The sequence below is a fragment of the Syngnathus leptorhynchus genome, chromosome 1, assembly GCF_054491065.1.
Source record: "Syngnathus leptorhynchus isolate UIUO chromosome 1, UIUO_Slep, whole genome shotgun sequence".
In the NCBI taxonomy this organism is placed as follows: domain Eukaryota; kingdom Metazoa; phylum Chordata; class Actinopteri; order Syngnathiformes; family Syngnathidae; genus Syngnathus; species Syngnathus leptorhynchus.
The window spans coordinates 14694017-14718927 of record NC_141195.1 but is presented as its reverse complement, the minus strand read 5'-3'; the positions used below and the strand labels follow the sequence as shown (position 1 = coordinate 14718927).

At 43.5% G+C, this 24911-nt stretch overlaps 4 protein-coding genes across 12 annotated transcripts in view; all 4 read right to left on the bottom strand.

Annotated features, from left to right (window-relative positions):
- Nucleotides 1–203: 203 nt before the first annotated feature.
- On the bottom strand, nucleotides 204–1633 carry her12 (hairy-related 12). Its single transcript, XM_085920213.1, has 2 exons — nucleotides 1520–1633; nucleotides 204–990 (listed from the first exon to the last, which is right to left on the bottom strand). The coding sequence occupies exons 1-2, from the start codon at nucleotides 1586–1588 to the stop codon at nucleotides 619–621; spliced, it is 441 nt and encodes a 146-aa protein (XP_085776339.1). The 5' UTR covers nucleotides 1589–1633; the 3' UTR covers nucleotides 204–618.
- A 2565-nt stretch (nucleotides 1634–4198) lies between these two features.
- On the bottom strand, nucleotides 4199–5159 carry LOC147062094 (transcription factor HES-5-like). The gene is made up of 2 exons (XM_085919608.1): nucleotides 5085–5159; nucleotides 4199–4992 (listed from the first exon to the last, which is right to left on the bottom strand). Exons 1-2 carry the CDS (start codon nucleotides 5139–5141, stop codon nucleotides 4567–4569), a joined length of 483 nt encoding a protein of 160 aa, XP_085775734.1. The 5' UTR covers nucleotides 5142–5159; the 3' UTR covers nucleotides 4199–4566.
- A 4943-nt stretch (nucleotides 5160–10102) lies between these two features.
- On the bottom strand, nucleotides 10103–14986 carry LOC147062093 (E3 ubiquitin-protein ligase UBR4-like). The gene is made up of 14 exons (XM_085920015.1): nucleotides 14966–14986; nucleotides 14716–14832; nucleotides 14369–14559; nucleotides 14105–14278; nucleotides 13917–14016; nucleotides 13616–13834; nucleotides 13386–13499; nucleotides 13163–13305; nucleotides 12946–13071; nucleotides 12530–12724; nucleotides 12003–12227; nucleotides 11806–11896; nucleotides 11420–11582; nucleotides 10103–11187 (listed from the first exon to the last, which is right to left on the bottom strand). Exons 1-14 carry the CDS (start codon nucleotides 14984–14986, stop codon nucleotides 11123–11125), a joined length of 1944 nt encoding a protein of 647 aa, XP_085776141.1. The 3' UTR covers nucleotides 10103–11122.
- Nucleotides 14987–15898: 912 nt separating this feature from the next.
- The window catches only part of ubr4 (ubiquitin protein ligase E3 component n-recognin 4), a 39529-nt gene continuing 30516 nt past the window's right edge, over nucleotides 15899–24911 (bottom strand). For 6 of the 9 annotated variants that reach the window (XM_085921055.1, XM_085921304.1, XM_085921134.1 and 3 more), the window contains 29 exons: nucleotides 24507–24856; nucleotides 24250–24340; nucleotides 24023–24107; nucleotides 23734–23861; nucleotides 23356–23485; nucleotides 23107–23276; nucleotides 22911–23020; nucleotides 22627–22768; nucleotides 22439–22520; nucleotides 22190–22363; nucleotides 21934–22055; nucleotides 21624–21821; nucleotides 21448–21528; nucleotides 21263–21350; nucleotides 20980–21107; nucleotides 20699–20806; nucleotides 20511–20627; nucleotides 20164–20354; nucleotides 19900–20073; nucleotides 19712–19811; nucleotides 19411–19629; nucleotides 19181–19294; nucleotides 18958–19100; nucleotides 18741–18866; nucleotides 18325–18519; nucleotides 17798–18022; nucleotides 17601–17691; nucleotides 17215–17377; nucleotides 15899–16982 (listed from right to left, as the gene is read on the bottom strand). In XM_085921055.1, coding sequence (XP_085777181.1) covers nucleotides 16918–16982; nucleotides 17215–17377; nucleotides 17601–17691; nucleotides 17798–18022; nucleotides 18325–18519; nucleotides 18741–18866; nucleotides 18958–19100; nucleotides 19181–19294; nucleotides 19411–19629; nucleotides 19712–19811; nucleotides 19900–20073; nucleotides 20164–20354; nucleotides 20511–20627; nucleotides 20699–20806; nucleotides 20980–21107; nucleotides 21263–21350; nucleotides 21448–21528; nucleotides 21624–21821; nucleotides 21934–22055; nucleotides 22190–22363; nucleotides 22439–22520; nucleotides 22627–22768; nucleotides 22911–23020; nucleotides 23107–23276; nucleotides 23356–23485; nucleotides 23734–23861; nucleotides 24023–24107; nucleotides 24250–24340; nucleotides 24507–24856 — 4110 coding nt within the window. In that variant the 3' untranslated portion in view covers nucleotides 15899–16917. The remainder of the gene's footprint in view (nucleotides 16983–17214; nucleotides 17378–17600; nucleotides 17692–17797; nucleotides 18023–18324; nucleotides 18520–18740; nucleotides 18867–18957; nucleotides 19101–19180; nucleotides 19295–19410; nucleotides 19630–19711; nucleotides 19812–19899; nucleotides 20074–20163; nucleotides 20355–20510; nucleotides 20628–20698; nucleotides 20807–20979; nucleotides 21108–21262; nucleotides 21351–21447; nucleotides 21529–21623; nucleotides 21822–21933; nucleotides 22056–22189; nucleotides 22364–22438; nucleotides 22521–22626; nucleotides 22769–22910; nucleotides 23021–23106; nucleotides 23277–23355; nucleotides 23486–23733; nucleotides 23862–24022; nucleotides 24108–24249; nucleotides 24341–24506; nucleotides 24857–24911) is intronic. The other 3 variants (XM_085921499.1, XM_085921587.1, XM_085921678.1) reach the window with 1 other exon arrangement.

Below are 24911 nucleotides of genomic sequence, written 5' to 3'. Positions count from 1 at the left end.
AAAAAAAGGAATGCTTCGTAGAGGTTTTTTTTAAAGATTTTTTTAAAAATCAACAGTCCAATCTTATGCCTGGACTTTTTGCCTGGAGTGCCACACCTCCTCCACACAGAGTGAAAGAAGCCGGCTGGAGACGCAGCACCGCTGAAAAATTAGAGTAAAATGTCGGCGATAGAGCAACATCATTGTTTTCATGATTGTTTCATTTTTATTGGTAATTGTCGTACAAAAATGAGTTTTTAGAGCATCAATGTCATTGCAAAAAGAGTAACACGTTCACACACACACACACACAGCCACAGAGGTCACATCACTCATCATGACACAATTTGGCATCCAACGATAAAAGAGAAATATTCTCAACACGGGCTGTCAGTACGACGCAATATGGCAGAGATACACTGTTACAATCGGTCAAGATATCAAACTCCACTGGAGTAAACGAGTCAACAAAACCATCATCACGCAAAACCAGAGAAAAAAAGGTTGAATGGTGAATCACAGTCAAAGTATAAGTTTTCAAGATAAGTGAGGGCTGTGGCTTTTTTGTCCCCATCAATATGATGAGACGTTGAGGAAGGAGCAGGACTGAAGATATAGTGAGGAAGGGGTCCAGGTCTTCTACCAGGGCCTCCACACGGCGCCGCCATGGCTCTCCTGCAGCCTGGTGCCCCTGCTGGGCGAGCACACTGGAGAGGAGCCACGGTCCCTCTGGACCATCACCGTGCTGCCGGGGCCCGCCGAGAGGAAGTGCAACGAGTCCCTCCAGCAGTGAGAGTAACCCCGGCTGTAGTTGCCGCCGCCGACGACCGTGCTGGCAGCGGGCTGCAGCTGCTGCCTGAGGAAGCTGACGGTCATCTCCAGGATGTCGGCCTTCTCCAGCTTGGAGTTGGGTTCTTGCTTGTGGAACTCTTTCTCCAGGATTAGCTTGAGCTGCTCGATGCAGCTGTTGATGCGATCTCGACGCATTTTCTCCACGACGGGCTTTCTCAACTGAAGAGGGGAAGAGAGGAGATGCAGAGGTCAGCTTGGTCGCTAAAGCAAATTAAAGCTCCACTGTATGAATCTACTTCATGCGTCTTGCAAAATTGACATTTGTCTTTGCAGATATCGCAAGCATTGTTCATTCAATCTGTGATCAATATTGAGGGAATTTTACATTTACAAAATCTTTACATCGTCAAAGGCATTCTGAGGAAATCCATAGATGACACTGACACCTCTGATAGAAATGTACCAGATAATAGAAATACACAAACAGCAAACTCACAGACTCCTAGATTTGAAATGAGAAGTCAAGGTGGTTCTTCTATTGATTTTAAAATTGTTTTGTTCACAAATGCGTGCAAAATCACCACAATATTAAAAATGAAGACAATGACTAATTTTTTCCTCAAATTTGAACAAGAACCATGATTTTCTGCAGCAAGCCACATCAAATAATGTGGCTTGAGCCTGACACCTATACTCAATCATGACACATTGTCCTTCTGTTCAGTGACGTGCTTGAGGAAAAACTTACTTTTATGTTGTCCCTGTCTGAGATCCCAGCGTGTTGTATGAAGGAGAAGTTGGAGGAGGAAGGTGCCATGTCTTATGCAGGTGTAGAAGAGAAGCTTCTTCTCTGACAGTTTCGTTCGCTCTGGTATCTGTGCACGGGTTGGTCCTCTTTTTATAGGTTTACATTAGCATAACAAAGGCATGTGGCTCAAGCCGGGCTAGGGTTCCCACACTCTGACCAGTGGGACTCTCAATACAACAATAGAAGAGGCATCAATAACCCAGAGGTCATGTATCTGTGGCGGGCATGTTTCCCAAGATAAGCTACGAGTGATAAAGCAGAGCACAGTAACTCATCATTGCACATTTATCGTGAAAATACATGATTGGACACTTCCAAATTAGATGGAAGAACTTCAAAGAGGCCTGCCTCCGCTGCAATTCAAAGACCAAATGTTGCTGCAGTAAAACAATATAAAGTGCAAGTGTGGCACACATACACAAACAGTGGACACGTACAACAGCTGGCGTACTCTGTTTTAAAATAAAGGGATGCGATCGTCGTGAAAAATTAGGGCGCACAGATCTATGGGTAGGTAGGCGGACAGATGAACGGATGGACAAATGAATATTTTGGGTTTTGGGATGTCAGCTCAATTAATGCAATGAGTGACAGGAATTATGACGATGTCAAATTAAATAATGTAGTTACCTAATGTAGTTAGTCGCCAAGGAGTGTATTTGCATGCTGGGGGGGGCGGGTATTGGATATTAAAATGTCTGGACCTTATGATTGATTCTAATATTTGCAGCACTTAAACATTGGCGGCACACTTTGCCATGTGGCAACAAGTGATGTGTCAGATTAGTGTCAACTTAATGGCATTGTTAGGGAGTCGTGCAGTCCTGGGGTAAAGGAGTCGGTCGGCCCCCCAGATGTGAGCTTATGGTGTGAGTAGGCCTGTGCGCCCACTTTCCCACCAGTTCCCAACATCAGGCTCAGTGCACTACAAAAGCCCTACGACGCTCCTCCCTGCTCCACTGGGAATGTTAATTGATCTTTTGTGGTTGGAGGGTCGAAGCGCACACGCACGCACACACACACATAACCTCTGCACCATCTGCATCAAGCCAACTGTCTTGACTGCGATGACCCCCAAACTATTGACCATCATCCATTGCGCTCTCTGTCTATCCATTAATCTATCTTTTTTTCTAATTCATCAATAAATTCATTCATCACCTATTATTGATCCATTTCTCCATCTCATTCTGTTATCTATCCGTCCAAGCTCATCTCATCTCATCTGTCTGTCTGTCTATGTGTCTCTTTTTGCCACAAGTGTGTGTGAAGACCAGACCCCCCCTCCCACTCGTAGCTTCGGAATTCCTGCCATAAAGTGCGGCTGGTCGGCGGGGCAGAGCGTCTTCCCGTCAAGCCGACCCTCTGTGAGTGTGCTCTCTGTGGTTTCCCACAGTCCGCGGCCATTCAACGAGGCCCTGGGCAGGAACAATAGAAGTGTGTCTTGTTACACATCACATTAGCTACGGTGTTTGATCTCTTGTTGGAGGTGGGCGGTGGGGATACGGGTGGGGCAGCGGCTCAGGCCCGCGGGGCCATCTGGCTCGGCCAACTAGACCCTGAGAAAGTCCCAGGGTAGGAATGCTACATTCCACACACAAGTTGTATACACACACACATACACACATAGACACACACAAATAGTTGGGAAAGTCTTTAGAAGCACTTGACACATAATTCAAGCACGAGACAGCACGCCTCGACCTTCTCAGCACAAGTGGCACACAAGGGAGGGGACGAGGGGGACGGGGGGGGTCACCAAATGTGCACCAACCAGATGAAACTCGCATGAGAACACGAGCTTAGTGGCAGAGGACACCTGCAGAGAAATCAAGTACGAGGGTGTAACTCATTCACAGTTGCATCATTTAGGAAAGGGGGCTTTGTATAGGAAAAAATGATGATCAACACTTGACTGCGTAATAGAAGGAGTTCACATTAACTCAAGTTAATGATCCACTTTAAGCCCTTCTTGCTTCCTTAGGAAGATATTTTAAGCCTTCGCCTGTAACCCTGACAAGGATGAGACTTATAGAAAATGGGCTCTATTTGACCCACCACATTACAACTGGGTTTAGGTATTTTAAGTATAATTTGAAATTTTTTATACTGCAGCAATGCCAACTCTCTATTGCAGGGAGCTTCAGGTGCACCAAGGGAAATTATGCAATTTCGCCTTGTCTGAAAATTATGATATACGCATGAGAAATAATGCACCTGTTGTATTTTAGCAGAATAATTGTTTTGCGTTCAATTTAACAGTCTCAGATCTCCCACTGAATTTGTAAATTGAGATTGTCAAAATTGTCATAATTTCAGTACATTTTAGGACATTTATTATTTACATTGTGTGGTTGGATTTTATTTGCATATCAAATAAGTACCCTGGCTCAATAAAAGTTTGGAAACGTTCATTTCAAGCATGATGACATAATTAGCTGAGATCTGCTTTGCTATATTTACTAGTGTTCCCAAATTATGCAACAAAAGCATGACACCTTGGAATAAACACATGAAAACTATGTAAGATTTGCAAAACTTCATCTGAAGCTTTTTTTTTTATTTTCTTCTCAGGGAAGCACACATCATTCCTTTCCAAAAGGCATTTAAAGTAGAACATGACATCCATTTTGAACAATACAATTGACATTCCCACCAAAATGTGGAGTCAAACATAAGGATACACACGGTGTTCAATCAAAACAGGATTTACAGCGCAAATCAATCCATAGGATCGATTATAAGACACTTAAGCGATACACGGTATCAAAGACAATTCTCGGATGAATCGGAACCCAACTTGGGTGTCTTATCACAGTCAATAACCAGGTCACATGGTAACCACACATATCGTTCAGTAAAACCTGAACCTCATCAAATCCTCCCAAAGGAATACCTGCCGGCACACGGCGGCCATTTGACCACACGGTGACCCAAAAGAACTCGACTTCACAGAGTCTAGATAGTTTGCAGTCCTCCTTCGGTGTCTACCAGGGCCTCCACAGGGCCGGACCGGACGGGCCGCCACCTTTACCGGAGCTGATGGGTGAGGCCGGGGGTGACAGGGCGCTTTGAGCTCCCCTGTAATTCCCGTCCGACACCTGCAGGTCCTGGAAGTGTCCCAGCAGCCGCCTCTGGGCGGGGCTCTGGATTTTGCAGTGGGACAGGAAACTGACGGCCTGGTGAACGCAGTGCGCGTAGCCGTTGGAGGAGGAGGAAGCGGGGGAGAGGGATGACCGCCGTTGCTGCTGCCAGCTCCTCAGGTAGCACACGGCCATCTCCAGGATGTCGGCTTTCTCCTGCTTGGAGTCGGGCTGCTGTCGGAGGAACTCGGGCCCCAGCAGGGACTTGAGTTCCTCGATGCTGGTGTTGATGCGGTCTCGCCGTAGCTTCTCCACCAGTGGCTTTCTCAGCTGAAAACAAGAAAGCATAAATATTAAGTCCACTGGTTTTGATGTAGACATTTGCAACAAGTGATTTGTATCAAGATAGACACCAGGTTTACCTTGTGAGCTGAAGTCTCCTTGGAGAAGTGACTCGGTCCATAAACAGCAGGAGCCATGCTTGCAGATTTGCTCGTTCTCTGAGTGTGAGCTGACTTCTTCTGTGTCCTCCTCCCTGTATTTATACACGTTGATCTCCATATGAATGTGTGAGTCTCGGGCTCAGCGGAGGTTCTCACACTCCTCGGACCAATGGGAAGGCCGGGAAGGGCTCAGAAGAACGCAGGGCCGCCACATGCTCAATGAAGTGTTTATGGCCCCAGGGACAATGGAGCGTGTCTCCGGGGAGCAGGTGGAGGGATAGACTGGGAGAGAAAAGAGCTGGAGGAGGAGGGAGGGGGGACATGGGCGTTTCTGACCCACTGCTTGTGTTGATATGGGAAAGTGGTGACCCTCCGAGGGAAGCACGCCGCACTCCCGTGATGTAATCACACACAAAGTGAATCTGACAGTGTGCACACGTGGCGCCCCCCCTCCCTCCCAACAAAAAAATCTGCTCCTAACAGATAAGTGGTATACGGCTGAGGTTCTCACACTTTAAACATAAAGTAGCACCCCGCTGCACCCTGAAATTGGCTTTTCTCTTTTTTGCAAAGTACAGTTATAATAAAAATCCATGTTTCAAATGAAGGTTTTAAAAAGGGCTACTTTTGTGATGCATCAAACTTGACTTGGATCTGACAGTTAAAGACTCAAGACTTGGATTGGTTATGAATACTAGAAAATGGCCAATAGTATAATTGTTTGACTTTGTTGGTTTTCTCAATATATCATTACAATATATCATTACATTTTATCATGACTCCTTTTCTGCATTATCTTTTTTTTTTTAACTTGCTAAACACTCCTAAACACTCCTTGTTTTTATTTCATGTATTATTTTTTAGTCATTGTTAATCCTCAAGGGCAAAGTGGAACAGGAATGTATATCCGTGCACACTGACTCAAATGTGTTTGTGGATCCCTTTAAAGCGTGTGTGCTTCACAGTAGACGTCAATGTGTAAACACACAAAGTGTCCACACGCTCCCAGCACAAGTTCACACATCCAACGCACTCCCGTCTGGTCCAGTGTTCCCACAGCCTGACACACTTCTGTTTTATGCATCACACATCCTGCAATACTGCCTGTCGCTTTCATGTACGTATTTGTATCCACTGTCAAATTGACTGTCTGCCACCATTCTGTCTGTCCCTTTGTCTATCTCTGAAAATGTCAAGTACTTTAAAATGGCTGGCAGTGAATCTATGGTATGATTGTGATGTATCATCACACAAATCTGACATAGGCTTTTGTTTGTTTGTTTGTTTGTTTGTTTGTTTGTTTGTTTGTTTGTCCTTTTGTTTTTGGAACAAGGTCTGTTTGTTTAAGAATATAGTCCTCTTCTTTTAGTGAAGGTAGGCATCTTTTTTAAATAAAACTCACCAATTAATTTTAAGAAAATAGAAATAAAGATGGGGTCTTAATTTCATAAGATTATGTCTTTTTTTTTTATCCATACCAAATACTTTTAAGTTCTTGTAACTATTGAAATTTTTAAAAAATACAAATAAATATGACTTAATTCTCTTCTTAACATTTAAAAATGTTTCTCTAAAATAATTGTGCTTATTTTTTTTCATTTTTCCATTCTTATGGCATTTAGTGGTACATGTGGCAGTTCTGTTTAATTGGCCCTATGATTACAAGAGAAATTTCTCAATAAGTTGCACCCTAAAAAGTTTCCTGATATAGATGCAGAGGCACACGCGCACACGCGCGCGCACACACACGCACGCACGCTCAAGCTGCAGCTGGCCACGTCTCGGTCACACGCTTCTTTTCCCCTGCGTTGTGCTGAACGTGGGAGATGAGGTGCTCCCGAGCTTCCCACACTACAGCGTTAATGACACACAGACCGCCTGCACAAAGGAAGTGTGCCCTATTCAGCAGAGATATTGAGTGGACCACCCCCCTCTCCCGTTCCCACCCATGCACACTCCCCTGTCACACACACACACACGCAGGGGAACACAAGCTTGTCAACTGGGCTTCCAGGCACACCATCTGGACTCATGGTAACCATTGTCAGTTTTGGAGATTCTCACCGTGTGAACTGGAGGTTGAAATAGAGACGTGTGTGTGTGTGTGTGTGTGTGTGTGTGTGTGTGTGTGTGTGTGTGTGTGTGTGTGTGTGTGTGTGTGTGTGTGTGTGTGTAACGTTCTAAAAGTCACAGAAAACATTTTAAGGCTCTGTTATGTTGCAAGTCAAGTCGACCTGTTTGAGCCATACTGCTTACAAGCCATGTTCATGAGTCAATGTGAGTCTTCTCTGTTTCATCATCAAAAAGGCAATTAGCAAATGAATTACTTCTGTATTATGACTTGAAAAAAATGAAAGTGGAAAAATATGTAAAGCAGACCAAGTTCAATAGTAATGTTAAAATTGTTAGGCTCAATTTAACTTTTGCAGATGACCATCACCTGGGTGAGTGAGAATTTATACAGAGACAGAGAAAAAATTAAAAATCGATTTTATGAGAGTTAACTAAGGTAATTATGCTATGAGGCCAATGAAACACTTTTTCCTAGATCATCAGTGATTCTAAACATAAGAGGGTAGGCATCATAAACCCAGAAAAATACTATATTTGCATCAAATATTGACACAACTGATGTTTGTTTCCTTTGTGATCTATCTTTATTTTTGGATGATTAAATGTCCTGTGAGTCATTTTGATCGTCAGACTACGTACAAAAGAAATCAACACAACGGCAAAGTAAAAAGGATGATTTTCAGCTGGGTGTTTGGTGACTTGTCATAATTCAAATTCTGCCTTTATAATTGCTTCAATTGGTGTATTTCACATGGAGGGGCAGATGTTTCCCACCACACATCAGCTGAGGGTGACAAGGGGCCAGTAAGGCATGGTGTGTCCGGGGTGGCCGGCCTCCCACCTGTTTGTTTGGATTGAAGCCTTTGTATGAGATGAATCCAACTAATTTATTCCCATGTTGCATTGTCATAACGCTCCTGCGTGATTGGCCGAACGCCGTGAGAACCGGCGCCGCATTAAAGCGACGGCACGACGTATAAAAAAAGGACCTCGGGTGGTGTCGGGCCAAATCATTTCTCGGCCTACGTGAGTCTGGACTACGTGGACGGCGCTATGATTGAGCAACACGCAACGTAAGTGTACACATGCTATAACGAGGTGTTCCTATTTGTTCCATAAGATTGTATTTGTGTATTCTCAGCAGTTCATTCTGTTCATTTCATAGTGTTTATAAAAGCTGCAAATGTAAATTTAATCTGGCCAGGGCGCTCCAAGTCAGCAGTGCTGGAAATGTATTAGAAATGGGATTGTTTCTTGAATCAGATTTTAAATTCACCTGATTGGCTGATCAAAACATGATATGAATACATTTAAGAACAATTCTGATTCAGTGGGGAGCAAGTCTTGATTCTGTCTGATTCTTAAAAAAGGATTTTCTGCAGGCATAAAAAAACAAAAAAAACAAATTAAAATTACCAAGCAAATTTATGGAATAATGAAGTAAGAATTATTTTAGGAACTTATTCGCAAACCATAACATTGTGGGTTTTAAAAATAATCAACATTATCTTGATCCCTCTTGGGTAGATTTATTGCGAGGATGAGCGCTTCGGGACATAACCGAATGACTGAATGAATAAGTGAACAAACGAACGAAGAAACAAACGAACGAATGGATTTACATTACTTCGTGAAAAAGATGAAATCAAACAATGTGCTTGAGGCAGAACAAGTGATATTGAAGCAAAGATTTCAATCATGTGTAAATCAACCAATCAAATTTCCAGATTTAAATGAAATGAGTCCATAACCATGGAAAGGCCTGTCTGGCTTTATTGCACTGGATTTCCTTTTCTAATGTGTGCCCCCATCTGCAGCATGTGCAAGGTGATGCTGATGGAGAGGAAATGCACAGACAAAGCTGCAAGAATGCGCTCGTCCCTGCAGAGGCAACTAAGTGGTGGCATGTCCGGCTCCAGCTCAGATGCGTGGGACAAAACCGTGTCCTATTTTGCCCTGAAGAAAGCCCTCATTTTTCACAACGGCTTCACCAAATCGTCCAGGGAGGCCATGCGCGCGTTCCCCTCGCCCGCCAATGACGTCACCCCACTGTGCTGCCAGTGACCGATGGACTCTTCAACATTGGGTTTCGTTAAAAGCTGCGCAAATTGCGTGTTTTTTATTCTTTAACTTTTTTTTTAATTGGGGGTTTAACTCCAAAATGGTCCAAAATTGGGACTTTTTTTTTTATACACCAGAGGCCTTAATATTTCTTGAACGTGTTCTCAAATAGACCACGTTGTCAAGGTATGTTGTGGAGAAAAAGCCATATTCCTTTGTACAAAGGATCTTTATTGTGTTAATATTATATTGTACAAATATTTGAAATGTCCATGAAATTTGTAATAAATGCACTGCATAAATGCAAGAGTTTTAACGCTGCGGCTTCGATACACTTATGGCTGTAAGCAAGAATAAAGTCCACGATGTAAGGATAAAAGTTAATGAATACTATTTGGCCAACATCTATACTTTGCGTGCATGCTGCATGTACCTTTGGACAGCAGAGGGCGCTCGGCTGTACATGTGATGAAGCGTGTTGAAACTAAAAACTTCTCCCTCAATATATTGGTTTGGTTATTGAGCCCTTCCTTATACGCTCATACGGAGGACCGAACGTGCCAGAAACAAATGAATACACCATCAAGTGTTTAATTAAAATGTCATGAACGACTTTAGTCATGCATTTGTAGATTCACATTTGTTATGGATATGAATTATTTTGTGGATCAAAATAGGAAATTGTGAATGGTTTTGGGACTATAATGGCCCCATGTGTTCAAGTAAAAAGCTTTTAAAGGGACCATAGTATATAGTAAAAATGAAAAAACGTTGAAGCCCTCATACTTGGCAAAATGGTGTCAGTGCTCATCCTGCTGAAATCGTGCCAAAATTGTTTGCAAAGAATTTCTGACAAGTCATCATAACCATATATCAACTTTATTAATCATAGGGCTAATTCAAAAAGCAGACATTCAGCAACATTTGAACAATCGTAGCAGCAGGCGAATGAACAATAAAGTGAGTCAAGTCCACACCATGCTTTCAGCTGGTTAACGCCACTACTTTTGCTCAAGGTTGGTGAGCGTAAAACTCAGCTGCATGTTCCTGGCCACAAAGAGCAGCTCTATTGCCACCTTTTTCTTTCATTTTTATTATTTATTTTTTTAGGGGGGGACAATTATCATTGAAGCAATAATTTAATAATAAAAAAAAAAAAAAAAAAGGAATCCAATGCAAAACCCTTGAAGTGAAAACAAATGAATAAAGTATTTAGGGATATAATGTAATTTGCTTTATTATGTATTGCAACAGGAGATCTAAAATATCACTGCAACAGATAAACTCTATACAAAAGGTTAAGGTGACCAAGGCATAGTGTTAAGGATGAAAATAAAACTTAATATTAATACGTTCCTTGTTTTTTTCCCCCCTTCGTCTTGCTGTTGCTTGCCAAATTGATAAAAGAAATTTTGCTCATACACACACAAAACAAAACAAAAATGGCGTCTTTCACTCAAATTCCAGTTAGAACCATACATGACGACCAAAGGAGGACAAGTTAGCATGTGAGGCTTTCTCTGCCGTTTTAAAACACGCTGACCAAAACCTTAAATAAGAAACAAGCAAAACAAGATAAAATAGAATGCCGCGCTCGTCGCGTCGTCGGACCGATATCCCTCCAACGGACATTCCGGCGCCTCATCATCTGTGTTTGCTTTGTGTGGAATTAGTTGTGTGACCAACACATCTTGGTGTATTAAAAGATTACGATCAATTGAAGATGTCATGGTGAGGAGGGAGAGGGGGGGGGGGGGGGGGTGTTGAAGCATGGCATATACACTGTGCACAGAGGGAAAAGTGTTTATTTGGTGGCTGTTCCAAGAGCAGTTGTGATGCAGTTTGGATTGGGAATTGGTGTTATGGGTGGATCCAACTACCCATCAGGGTAAAGAGTTCAACAAATCCTGCAGGAAGAGGTCTGGATCGGGGATTTCGGAGAGGAGACCTGAAACATGAGAAGTTGGTCATTTTTGTTTGGTTCCCTTTTTTTCTTTCAGGAACACGTGTGAGCATTACTCGTCGTGTTTTATGATGTCGTTTCTCAAATGTTTGACACCGAGTGCTGCCTTCGTGAGCCCAAATTAGCATCGTTAAGAGTACTGTCAAGTCACTTTTGTTGGAATTGTGATCAAATCTTTTCAACATGAGGCCTCTTTCATTCTGTGTGTAATACTGACCTACAACGTCAAAGAACTCTGCCAAGGATTCGGCAGGCATGAGTTCATCCTGGAAAGCCCTGAGCACGCGCTCCGAGGCCTCATAGATGGGCATGTCGTTGTGACGCACGTACTCGGCAAGCGAGAAGGACCAACCGCCTTCTGTGTTGCTGGTGGGAACTTTCTGGAGAGCCCAAAGGCAGAGAAAGGAGTTAGTTTGGAATTGTGTTTTTCCACATAAAAACAACATTGTGTTGAATATTATAATACTAACTGATGTGGTCTGACTAACCCCCAATAAAGGGGAAAGTTGATTTGAGAAAGGAGTGATCTTAAGTTACACGCATGTTCCCGGAACAAATTAAACTCAGAAGTCAAATGCACCACTTGAAGTTTTCAGACATTACCCTGAACATGTCATAGACAAGATCCACCAGGCCCCAGAAGAGAAGGGGCGAGCGATAGACTGCATATTCCTTTGGTGCTTTATCTGTCAGTCTGAGGAAGGGTAGAAGAGAGAATAGATGAGGGGGGGGGGGATCTCATTTCAACTCACATGCACATAAATAAATAAATGCAGAAAATATTCACAAAGAGGTCATACTTGTTGGCGCTGCTTGCCGACACCTTGCGGGCGTGTGCATTGACCAGGAGTCTCCGGAGGAAGTAAATCCGTGAGGTCATCCAGCGCTCGGGCGGCATGATGTGCATGGCCAGGATGGTGTAGTAGTGCGGTCCTTCTACCTCGTACGAGCTCTCCACCCATTTCTCACACAGCTGCTCCTGGAAAGTCTGCAGGTTCTTCTCCTCTCGGGAGGTCGCCCGTGTCCTGCGGCGTTAGCGAAGGGATACCAATATACACTGTATAAGCAGCAGACTTTGGCAGAAGGTTTCTTATAGAAGAAGTCTCCAAGAGAAGTCTTAAAGAGGATGATGACTTGAAATGTATAGATCAGAGGTGCTAAACAACTTTGGTTCAGGCATATATAATTTTGGCAAACTTCTAAAAAAAAAAAAGTTAGTTTGAGCCCGCTAACACAACCCAAGTGCCTCTGCAAAGGGCTTTCATCTTTGGTCATGTCTCACTGTCCAAGACAATAATTTATAAGACTACCAGGATACAGTACATACGTGTTGAGCACATAGAGCACAGTGTGGATGATGTAAGGGATGAGATGGATGTTGCTCTCTCGGCCGCCTCCTCCTGTGTCCACGCTGAATGATTGTTCGGTAGCAAAGCGAAGGAAGAGCAATTTGGTGTCGTGAATGTTGAGTTGGTACGTGGGCTCCCGCTGGCCTGTGCACTCCTGCAGATATGTGTTGTGTCTGTGTGGCACAGAAAAAAAAAAAAAAACAGGAGTCAAAATTCAGTCTTGAATGCTGGTATTTCGAGCATAAACATAGTTTTTGGGAGGCAATAGCTCCAAAAAAAAAAGGAGAACTTGGGAGCCAGCAGGTTCTCCCCCGTGCATTGTCTTTAGAGATTAGAATTATTCCAATCTAGGGAGGACATTTTCTGCTGTTTTTTTTCTGTGATATGTGTTTACCGTGCGAGGCATGTGGCAAACGCCGATTCTGGCACATGCGGCCCCCAAACAGGAAGAAGTCCATTGCACTTGGTGTTGGCGTTCTGGAGAGCGGCGCTTTCCCACTCTTCTCGCCCACGGGCCAGCCTGCAGTAAAGGTGAAAGAAATAAGAATGAAAATAAAGTACAATAATACTTTGTGTTTTGATGTCTTCTTAAGAAGCAAAGATGCCGCTACCTGACAGCTGCCAGATGGCAGTCGTAGTGGACAATGTTAAAGTGCGACACAGTGCTGTAGCCCTGCTGCTTGCGAGGCTTGTTCTCAAATTCCTCCAAGGACACCCGTTTTGTGAAAGTGTAAATACCCAGGACCTTGGTGGGCTGGAATGAAAACCATCGCTGTCAAGTCGCTGTACCTCACTGAAACGCCAATAAAGGATGTGTGCCTTGTTGTAGCCTACCTGAAATTTGTAACCTTCTCTACAGATACAACAAGTCAAGCCTGGCTCCTCTATCAGTTCCTCCATTTGTTTCAACAGTGAAGTCTTTGTCACCACCTGACCCTTCTCATTTGTCTGAAAGGCAAATGCACACATTGCATGTTACTTGTCAAGCTTGTTAGTGACAGAAGTAAACAAAACAAAAAAAAACAAAAAAAAAACAAAACATCCATGTGCAAAAGTGAGTGTACCGTCATGCCCAGCGTTCCCAGAGCCTTCTGTCTCATAGCCATGGCCATACGCTTCTTCTCAGCTCTTGTCTCCCTGCGTGCCGCTTCTATCTTTAGGTTGACGTCGCTGTGCTCCCTCAGTGCTTCGAGAAGGTTCTCTGCTAGCGTACCAATACCTTCATCGCTGGAAACCTGCTCCAGCTTGTGCAGGTTGGTTATTGAATCGGTGCCTATCAGCACCTGAACATGACAAAGGTTTTCCCTTTCACGTTATCAATCCTGACTTTATGAATCCACTACATTTCATGTGAACATTAACTACCTGTGTGGGGGGATGCTGAGTAGCCAAACCACGGAGCAATCGTAGAATGAAGGGCAGCGCAGGTCGAGAGAGGAACCTCTTCCAGATGTCGGCATCCAGACTGACAAGAAAAAAAGATGAAAGTTCAGACAAAGGAGACACTTTTCTACGCCTTTATCAAAAGCATGGAAAGATAACAAGTGCTGTACTTTTTTGCATTTGGGATATGTTTCTTCATGTAGTCCAGTGCATTTTGTGTGATTCCCTTTTGAAGAATAAGATCTTTCAGCTGATGGCCGTTGCTGTTGTTTTTTATTCCAGCAGCGATTTTACAGAAGCAATCCAGAAACACTTTGTCATCGGCGCTATGATCCTCGTCATACCTGAAAAGAAAAAAAGTTCCATAGTAGTACGTGTCAAATCAATGTATCATTAAGACATTGAGAGTATAGGTCAGCACTTTTAATACCCACTTCTCAAAGCTGCAACACGGCTTGAAGCGCTCAACCAAGATCCTCATCTTCTCCAGTTCGCCAAATGACAAGTATGGGATGATGCGAAGCAGACCCTGCAGCACGCTGGGGTTGGAGCGCACAAACGGAGTATTGATCTGGTCCAGCAACATGACAAGCTGATCCTTGTCGCCAGTCAGCAGCAAGTTACCCTGGAAGAACAACGACACAGATTATAAAGACCTTTTTAACCCTTTCAAAAGAGTTAAGAGGGGATTTGTGCTTGTTAGGGTGCAGCTTCCTAGTCCTATTTGGCATTGGTGACAGTCTGTGCTCTTTGAGTGTTCATGTGGCTTTGGCGGTCCTACCTTGTCCTCTGAAATCTCTGCATTAGCTTCATCCAGAATGATCTCCATGATGCTCAGAACCTGCTCTGCTATAGAGGCCCCGCCACTGTCCTTACTCTCCTGTTCAGCCACTAAAGCCTAAGAGGGAAAAGGAAGAGCACATATTAAAAGGTGTTCCTCAATATTGTGTGAGATAAAAGGACACTCACCAGATTTAAACCGTGTCCTATTTTGCCCTGAAGAAAGCCCTCATTTTTCACAACGGCTTCACCAAATCGTCCAGGGAGGCCATGCGCGCGTTCCCCTCGCCCGCCAATGACGTCACCCCACTGTGCTGCCAGTGACCGATGGACTCTTCAACATTGGGTTTCGTTAAAAGCTGCGCAAATTGCGTGTTTTTTATTCTTTAACTTTTTTTTTAATTGGGGGTTTAACTCCAAAATGGTCCAAAATTGGGACTTTTTTTTTTATACACCAGAGGCCTTAATATTTCTTGAACGTGTTCTCAAATAGACCACGTTGTCAAGGTATGTTGTGGAGAAAAAGCCATATTCCTTTGTACAAAGGATCTTTATTGTGTTAATATTATATTGTACAAATATTTGAAATGTCCATGAAATTTGTAATAAATGCACTGCATAAATGCAAGAGTTTTAACGCTGCGGCTTCGATACACTTATGGCTGTAAGCAAGAATAAAGTCCACGATGTAAGGATAAAAGTTAATGAATACTATTTGGCCAACATCTATACTTTGCGTGCATGCTGCATGTACCTTTGGACAGCAGAGGGCGCTCGGCTGTACATGTGATGAAGCGTGTTGAAACTAAAAACTTCTCCCTCAATATATTGGTTTGGTTATTGAGCCCTTCCTTATACGCTCATACGGAGGACCGAACGTGCCAGAAACAAATGAATACACCATCAAGTGTTTAATTAAAATGTCATGAACGACTTTAGTCATGCATTTGTAGATTCACATTTGTTATGGATATGAATTATTTTGTGGATCAAAATAGGAAATTGTGAATGGTTTTGGGACTATAATGGCCCCATGTGTTCAAGTAAAAAGCTTTTAAAGGGACCATAGTATATAGTAAAAATGAAAAAACGTTGAAGCCCTCATACTTGGCAAAATGGTGTCAGTGCTCATCCTGCTGAAATCGTGCCAAAATTGTTTGCAAAGAATTTCTGACAAGTCATCATAACCATATATCAACTTTATTAATCATAGGGCTAATTCAAAAAGCAGACATTCAGCAACATTTGAACAATCGTAGCAGCAGGCGAATGAACAATAAAGTGAGTCAAGTCCACACCATGCTTTCAGCTGGTTAACGCCACTACTTTTGCTCAAGGTTGGTGAGCGTAAAACTCAGCTGCATGTTCCTGGCCACAAAGAGCAGCTCTATTGCCACCTTTTTCTTTCATTTTTATTATTTATTTTTTTAGGGGGGGACAATTATCATTGAAGCAATAATTTAATAATAAAAAAAAAAAAAAAAAAGGAATCCAATGCAAAACCCTTGAAGTGAAAACAAATGAATAAAGTATTTAGGGATATAATGTAATTTGCTTTATTATGTATTGCAACAGGAGATCTAAAATATCACTGCAACAGATAAACTCTATACAAAAGGTTAAGGTGACCAAGGCATAGTGTTAAGGATGAAAATAAAACTTAATATTAATACGTTCCTTGTTTTTTTCCCCCCTTCGTCTTGCTGTTGCTTGCCAAATTGATAAAAGAAATTTTGCTCATACACACACAAAACAAAACAAAAATGGCGTCTTTCACTCAAATTCCAGTTAGAACCATACATGACGACCAAAGGAGGACAAGTTAGCATGTGAGGCTTTCTCTGCCGTTTTAAAACACGCTGACCAAAACCTTAAATAAGAAACAAGCAAAACAAGATAAAATAGAATGCCGCGCTCGTCGCGTCGTCGGACCGATATCCCTCCAACGGACATTCCGGCGCCTCATCATCTGTGTTTGCTTTGTGTGGAATTAGTTGTGTGACCAACACATCTTGGTGTATTAAAAGATTACGATCAATTGAAGATGTCATGGTGAGGAGGGAGAGGGGGGGGGGGGGGGGTGTTGAAGCATGGCATATACACTGTGCACAGAGGGAAAAGTGTTTATTTGGTGGCTGTTCCAAGAGCAGTTGTGATGCAGTTTGGATTGGGAATTGGTGTTATGGGTGGATCCAACTACCCATCAGGGTAAAGAGTTCAACAAATCCTGCAGGAAGAGGTCTGGATCGGGGATTTCGGAGAGGAGACCTGAAACATGAGAAGTTGGTCATTTTTGTTTGGTTCCCTTTTTTTCTTTCAGGAACACGTGTGAGCATTACTCGTCGTGTTTTATGATGTCGTTTCTCAAATGTTTGACACCGAGTGCTGCCTTCGTGAGCCCAAATTAGCATCGTTAAGAGTACTGTCAAGTCACTTTTGTTGGAATTGTGATCAAATCTTTTCAACATGAGGCCTCTTTCATTCTGTGTGTAATACTGACCTACAACGTCAAAGAACTCTGCCAAGGATTCGGCAGGCATGAGTTCATCCTGGAAAGCCCTGAGCACGCGCTCCGAGGCCTCATAGATGGGCATGTCGTTGTGACGCACGTACTCGGCAAGCGAGAAGGACCAACCGCCTTCTGTGTTGCTGGTGGGAACTTTCTGGAGAGCCCAAAGGCAGAGAAAGGAGTTAGTTTGGAATTGTGTTTTTCCACATAAAAACAACATTGTGTTGAATATTATAATACTAACTGATGTGGTCTGACTAACCCCCAATAAAGGGGAAAGTTGATTTGAGAAAGGAGTGATCTTAAGTTACACGCATGTTCCCGGAACAAATTAAACTCAGAAGTCAAATGCACCACTTGAAGTTTTCAGACATTACCCTGAACATGTCATAGACAAGATCCACCAGGCCCCAGAAGAGAAGGGGCGAGCGATAGACTGCATATTCCTTTGGTGCTTTATCTGTCAGTCTGAGGAAGGGTAGAAGAGAGAATAGATGAGGGGGGGGGGGATCTCATTTCAACTCACATGCACATAAATAAATAAATGCAGAAAATATTCACAAAGAGGTCATACTTGTTGGCGCTGCTTGCCGACACCTTGCGGGCGTGTGCATTGACCAGGAGTCTCCGGAGGAAGTAAATCCGTGAGGTCATCCAGCGCTCGGGCGGCATGATGTGCATGGCCAGGATGGTGTAGTAGTGCGGTCCTTCTACCTCGTACGAGCTCTCCACCCATTTCTCACACAGCTGCTCCTGGAAAGTCTGCAGGTTCTTCTCCTCTCGGGAGGTCGCCCGTGTCCTGCGGCGTTAGCGAAGGGATACCAATATACACTGTATAAGCAGCAGACTTTGGCAGAAGGTTTCTTATAGAAGAAGTCTCCAAGAGAAGTCTTAAAGAGGATGATGACTTGAAATGTATAGATCAGAGGTGCTAAACAACTTTGGTTCAGGCATATATAATTTTGGCAAACTTCTAAAAAAAAAAAAGTTAGTTTGAGCCCGCTAACACAACCCAAGTGCCTCTGCAAAGGGCTTTCATCTTTGGTCATGTCTCACTGTCCAAGACAATAATTTATAAGACTACCAGGATACAGTACATACGTGTTGAGCACATAGAGCACAGTGTGGATGATGTAAGGGATGAGATGGATGTTGCTCTCTCGGCCGCCTCCTCCTGTGTCCACGCTGAATGATTGTTCGGTAGCAAAGCGAAGGAAGAGCAATTTGGTGTCGTGAATGTTGAGTTGGTACGTGGGCTCCCGCTGGCCTGTGCACTCCTGCAGATATGTGTTGTGTCTGTGTGGCACAGAAAAAAAAAAAAAAACAGGAGTCAAAATTCAGTCTTGAATGCTGGTATTTCGAGCATAAACATAGTTTTTGGGAGGCAATAGCTCCAAAAAAAAAAGGAGAACTTGGGAGCCAGCAGGTTCTCCCCCGTGCATTGTCTTTAGAGATTAGAATTATTCCAATCTAGGGAGGACATTTTCTGCTGTTTTTTTTCTGTGATATGTGTTTACCGTGCGAGGCATGTGGCAAACGCCGATTCTGGCACATGCGGCCCCCAAACAGGAAGAAGTCCATTGCACTTGGTGTTGGCGTTCTGGAGAGCGGCGCTTTCCCACTCTTCTCGCCCACGGGCCAGCCTGCAGTAAAGGTGAAAGAAATAAGAATGAAAATAAAGTACAATAATACTTTGTGTTTTGATGTCTTCTTAAGAAGCAAAGATGCCGCTACCTGACAGCTGCCAGATGGCAGTCGTAGTGGACAATGTTAAAGTGCGACACAGTGCTGTAGCCCTGCTGCTTGCGAGGCTTGTTCTCAAATTCCTCCAAGGACACCCGTTTTGTGAAAGTGTAAATACCCAGGACCTTGGTGGGCTGGAATGAAAACCATCGCTGTCAAGTCGCTGTACCTCACTGAAACGCCAATAAAGGATGTGTGCCTTGTTGTAGCCTACCTGAAATTTGTAACCTTCTCTACAGATACAACAAGTCAAGCCTGGCTCCTCTATCAGTTCCTCCATTTGTTTCAACAGTGAAGTCTTTGTCACCACCTGACCCTTCTCATTTGTCTGAAAGGCAAATGCACACATTGCATGTTACTTGTCAAGCTTGTTAGTGACAGAAGTAAACAAAACAAAAAAAAACAAAAAAAAAACAAAACATCCATGTGCAAAAGTGAGTGTACCGTCATGCCCAGCGTTCCCAGAGCCTTCTGTCTCATAGCCATGGCCATACGCTTCTTCTCAGCTCTTGTCTCCCTGCGTGCCGCTTCTATCTTTAGGTTGACGTCGCTGTGCTCCCTCAGTGCTTCGAGAAGGTTCTCTGCTAGCGTACCAATACCTTCATCGCTGGAAACCTGCTCCAGCTTGTGCAGGTTGGTTATTGAATCGGTGCCTATCAGCACCTGAACATGACAAAGGTTTTCCCTTTCACGTTATCAATCCTGACTTTATGAATCCACTACATTTCATGTGAACATTAACTACCTGTGTGGGGGGATGCTGAGTAGCCAAACCACGGAGCAATCGTAGAATGAAGGGCAGCGCAGGTCGAGAGAGGAACCTCTTCCAGATGTCGGCATCCAGACTGACAAGAAAAAAAGATGAAAGTTCAGACAAAGGAGACACTTTTCTACGCCTTTATCAAAAGCATGGAAAGATAACAAGTGCTGTACTTTTTTGCATTTGGGATATGTTTCTTCATGTAGTCCAGTGCATTTTGTGTGATTCCCTTTTGAAGAATAAGATCTTTCAGCTGATGGCCGTTGCTGTTGTTTTTTATTCCAGCAGCGATTTTACAGAAGCAATCCAGAAACACTTTGTCATCGGCGCTATGATCCTCGTCATACCTGAAAAGAAAAAAAGTTCCATAGTAGTACGTGTCAAATCAATGTATCATTAAGACATTGAGAGTATAGGTCAGCACTTTTAATACCCACTTCTCAAAGCTGCAACACGGCTTGAAGCGCTCAACCAAGATCCTCATCTTCTCCAGTTCGCCAAATGACAAGTATGGGATGATGCGAAGCAGACCCTGCAGCACGCTGGGGTTGGAGCGCACAAACGGAGTATTGATCTGGTCCAGCAACATGACAAGCTGATCCTTGTCGCCAGTCAGCAGCAAGTTACCCTGGAAGAACAACGACACAGATTATAAAGACCTTTTTAACCCTTTCAAAAGAGTTAAGAGGGGATTTGTGCTTGTTAGGGTGCAGCTTCCTAGTCCTATTTGGCATTGGTGACAGTCTGTGCTCTTTGAGTGTTCATGTGGCTTTGGCGGTCCTACCTTGTCCTCTGAAATCTCTGCATTAGCTTCATCCAGAATGATCTCCATGATGCTCAGAACCTGCTCTGCTATAGAGGCCCCGCCACTGTCCTTACTCTCCTGTTCAGCCACTAAAGCCTAAGAGGGAAAAGGAAGAGCACATATTAAAAGGTGTTCCTCAATATTGTGTGAGATAAAAGGACACTCACCAGATTTAGAGTTCCGAGCATGACATTGAGTGTGTTCATCTCTGGTTTGACTAGCTGTTGCCGGTTTACTTTCACTTTTACACAATAACTGAACAACTTCAGTAAAACCTGAAAAGATACAATTCATCTTTGAATTAGGAATACAATCATATTTTTCTCTGCACATGCACAATGTCACTGCTGGCGATTTATTTATTTTTTTGCATTATTATATAATGGTATTACGCATCTTGTAATCACAACTGTTGCGCAACATCATTAACCCAACACCACCGTCTTACCGTGAGCAGATGACGTCCCTGTTTAAAATCTTTGATTCCCGACAGCCGATTGAGCATACACTCCAGTCCGCCACACTGTGCCATGACTCCTGCCATCTTGTACACCTCCTCCTCATCCTCCTCCTCATCTGGACAAAGATCATTAAGTGACCTTTTTTTAAAATGTATTCATGTATTTTTAACTTTATCGTGTGATAAAATCAATAGACAACCAGGGGGAAAGACTGGCAGACTTGACAGACTATAAACAGCGTGGGAGACGATAACAAACAAATAATAGAACCTGTGGTTGAGTCCAGCGATTCAATGAACTCCTCTGTCGCATCTCCCAAGAGACCTCTCATTCGATAAATGATTCTCATTGGTTCGCCCTTGAAAAAGAGAGGGCAATGTCAACTTGACCATTCATTTATTTCAAATATACTTTGGAAGCCCCAGTAATTATTCGTGTTTCGCCTTTAACTTTACCTCATTTGTTGGGCACCACACCTTCTTGTAGACTTCAGCGACAGACAGATCCAAGCTAATGATTTTGTTGTTCACCAGAAGCTGAGGAAAACAAAGACATGCAATGTGACTTAACTTGATGACAATAGGAAGTGCGCAGTATGAGAAGGACATTTAGAAATACAGATTCAGATTACCTCCATGCCACTATCGTCTTCAAGGAGTGCCACCAAGTCACAGTCTTGGCAGATCTTGTTCTTAATGTCCCTCATAAGGGGGCCGATGCCAGCCTCGTTACTACTGTAAGGGTTTCCAGGCATGCGACCTTGCAGGAAATCCTCCTGTTGAGGGTCTTTTTCCAGGGTGACAAAAAACTCTGTCACCTCGTTCTCCTCCTTAAAAGAGAAAAGGTAAAAGGAATAACATTAAGACTCACACTGCTGGTCAAGTAATTATTCTGTAAGCTATCTCTCTAAGCGAAATAAATCAGGGATAGAGCTAACTTACGGGATAAATGATGCTACACAGTCTCTCAAAAATGAAAACAGGTGTTCTGTAGTCATCCAAATTGTATCTCTTCGCAGTCTCTATGCACACTGCCATGAAAGCCTTCGTTTCAGACTCAGTACCTGTAAACAGCGCAAGATGGTTAGACTTTGTGCGCATCATGTCAACAGTGGAAAACAACGCTAAGCTCCGACAAACATTGCCAGACTCTGCTGCGTGCTACAAAAGCAGTAGCTAAGATTCCACTTCTGCTGACCTGTGGTCATGTCCTCCAGCATCTCCAGCAGCATGTCCTGAGTCTCATCAATGAGTTTGGTGCGCTGCACCACCAGCTTTCTCAGACACAGATAACCATTCAGCACTGTGCCAACCAGACGGCTCTTAAAATGACGCTTAATGGACTCCACCTCCACAAATGATGACAGCAAACCTGCCATGACAAAACACCATTTTATCAAATATTTGACAAAGAGCACTTCCAATCATGTTCTTCAAAACTGTATACCAGTAAAGCTCTTGAGTGCATAGCCTTGCTGCAAGTCTGTGCTCAGCGTCGCCTCCTCCAGGGCCAGCAGGTTGGCTATTTCCTGTCAGAGGCAATTACACACAATACCGTTGAAAGAATTGCATGACACACTTTTAAAGGCAGTTTTTCTTTCAAAAACAGTTGAAGCCAGTTACAGATCACGTTACCTTGGTGATGAGATTGCCAATGTAGGGAAGGACTCCACGTGCAGCCAGGTAAACCTTCCAGTGTGTTGGTTTGATGAGCTTTTGGTAAAGACCAAGGTACTCTGCTGCACACTCTCCAGCCAAACTCAGCTCATCCAGATAACTGACCAACACATGAAAAACGCACACTTGCACTTGACTATGTAAAATTTGTTTTGAAAGTACAGTTGGCTTAATCATCGCCCATTAAAGAGTGATTTTAGAATTGTTGACCCTAATTCAAGACATTCTTCATTGAGTGTTACCTGGTGAGCAGACCCAAGACTTGTTGTTTGCGGCTGGGGATTGTTGTGAGAGCCTCCACAATTGTACACGCTGCCTGTCTTGCAGCTTGAGTGGCGGGCGTGAAAAGGACCTGCAGCATGACAAACACTTATGTCAACAGATTTCTCATGAGAGTGCATTTGTGAATCTCACGAGCCATCGTTTGCACATGTTTACCTGCCGCAGCCAATTGTTGTGGCTCAGCCTGAGCAGGCGAGGGAAAAGGATTTCACCTTTTCTGGATCTCATATACTGCTTCCATTTCCACACATACTTCTCCATCAGATATTGCTTCCGCAGTTCACCCTTCCCCTGTGGCTTTGTTACCATCTCATGGCCTGTCATGCCCATAGGTTGGCAGGATCATTTGAGATAAAAAATGAGTACTCAGCTACAATGACACGTTTGTACTACTTGAATACTTACATCTTGCAGGGAGGCATTTTTTCCAGGCCTCATATGAAGCTTTGGGATCTTTCTTGAGCCACATTTGGGCTTGAGCGTGGATTTCATTACTGTAGGGCCTAACGGTGGTCAGGGATTCAGTGGCAGCATCCTTTAAACAACAGATAGTTTGGTTAGGACCTAACCTGATCAAAAAGTACTCCAAGAGTTGGCGTACTTTGAAATGTTTTATTTTAAATATATTGTGCAATTTCCATAATGAAATATCTTGCAAACTGAGTTTTCTACATGGGTCTACACCAACTTTTCAGCCAGTTGCATCCCATTAACCTCATCAGCACATTTTAAATCTAACCCTAAAGCAAATGCAAAGCCTCAACATGATTTCTCAATATCCACCTTGTTCTTCTTGCTGGTGGGGGCAGGGGGTTTGATCAGCTTCTGCAGGATTTTTAGGCACATGAGAGTGATGTTCTCCACAACGACAGGCGTCTTAATGTTAACCGACATGAGAAAAAGACTAAGGGCTGCAGGAAAACAAAGCACAAAAAACACAGAATTAGACATTTTAGATTAGAAATGGTATAAAAGATCTTGACTGCAAGATAGGTGATTGCTGACTTAATATCTATGCATAAATAGGACCCAAAGCTATTTGCCAATACTTCAAAATACCACAGCCACTTACCACAGCGCAGCCGTAACTCCCAGCATCCTCCCTCTTTTGAAATCGAGTCAGTTAATAGCAGCATTTCATACTGCAGATTACTAACCTGTTAAAAAAAACACAGTCAAATTTACACCGCCCAGTAGTGTTTGTGCTGTAATAAATCTATCACTGCTTCAATACTGTACACAAAAGAAAGACACAGATAGATGCATGGCTTTGAACGAGCAGATGAGAATCACACATACCAGGTCAGGATTGGCCCAGTGACCTTTCAGTGCTGCCGAAACCTTGGCAATAATAAGGTCATTCATCTGCTGCGTGGCTTCTGGGTGATCTCTAAAAACACAATAATAAGAAACAAATGAGTACTTGAACAGAATTGCTACAAAACGGACAAATGATCAAATGTAGTTGATATGGTTTCATCAAACAAGCCATGATTGTCAGGTTAAGGGTAGTTCCCTGAAAACACGTCACAATGGGATCTAGAGCAGCGCCGTACCTCGTAAGTAAACAGATTAGCTGGCGTACTTCCTCTCTCATGGCTGCAGTGCCGCGTCGCAAGTTGTACTCAAAAAGCTCACGGATGAGCCCCTGAAGGACAAGGATCTGCCGGAGGGCTGGGTTGGTGGCCAGCGCACGCAGTAGAGTGATACAATGACCTGTGACTGCTGAGGCACAGCCGTAACACTTGTTGGAGGAGGTGTGGCCGCAGCCCAGCACAGAGAGGGCGCGGTACTGGCTGGCCGTGAAGGTCGGCTGGTGGCTGCTGCTGCTTCGGGAGGATTTGGTGGCAGCCTCACGCTGCTGAAGATCATACTCAAGCAGCTCTTTGCGAGATGCCAGCACTTTCTGTGTGTGCGTGTGTAGAGAGAGAGAGAGAGAGAGAGGGGGGGGGTTAAACACC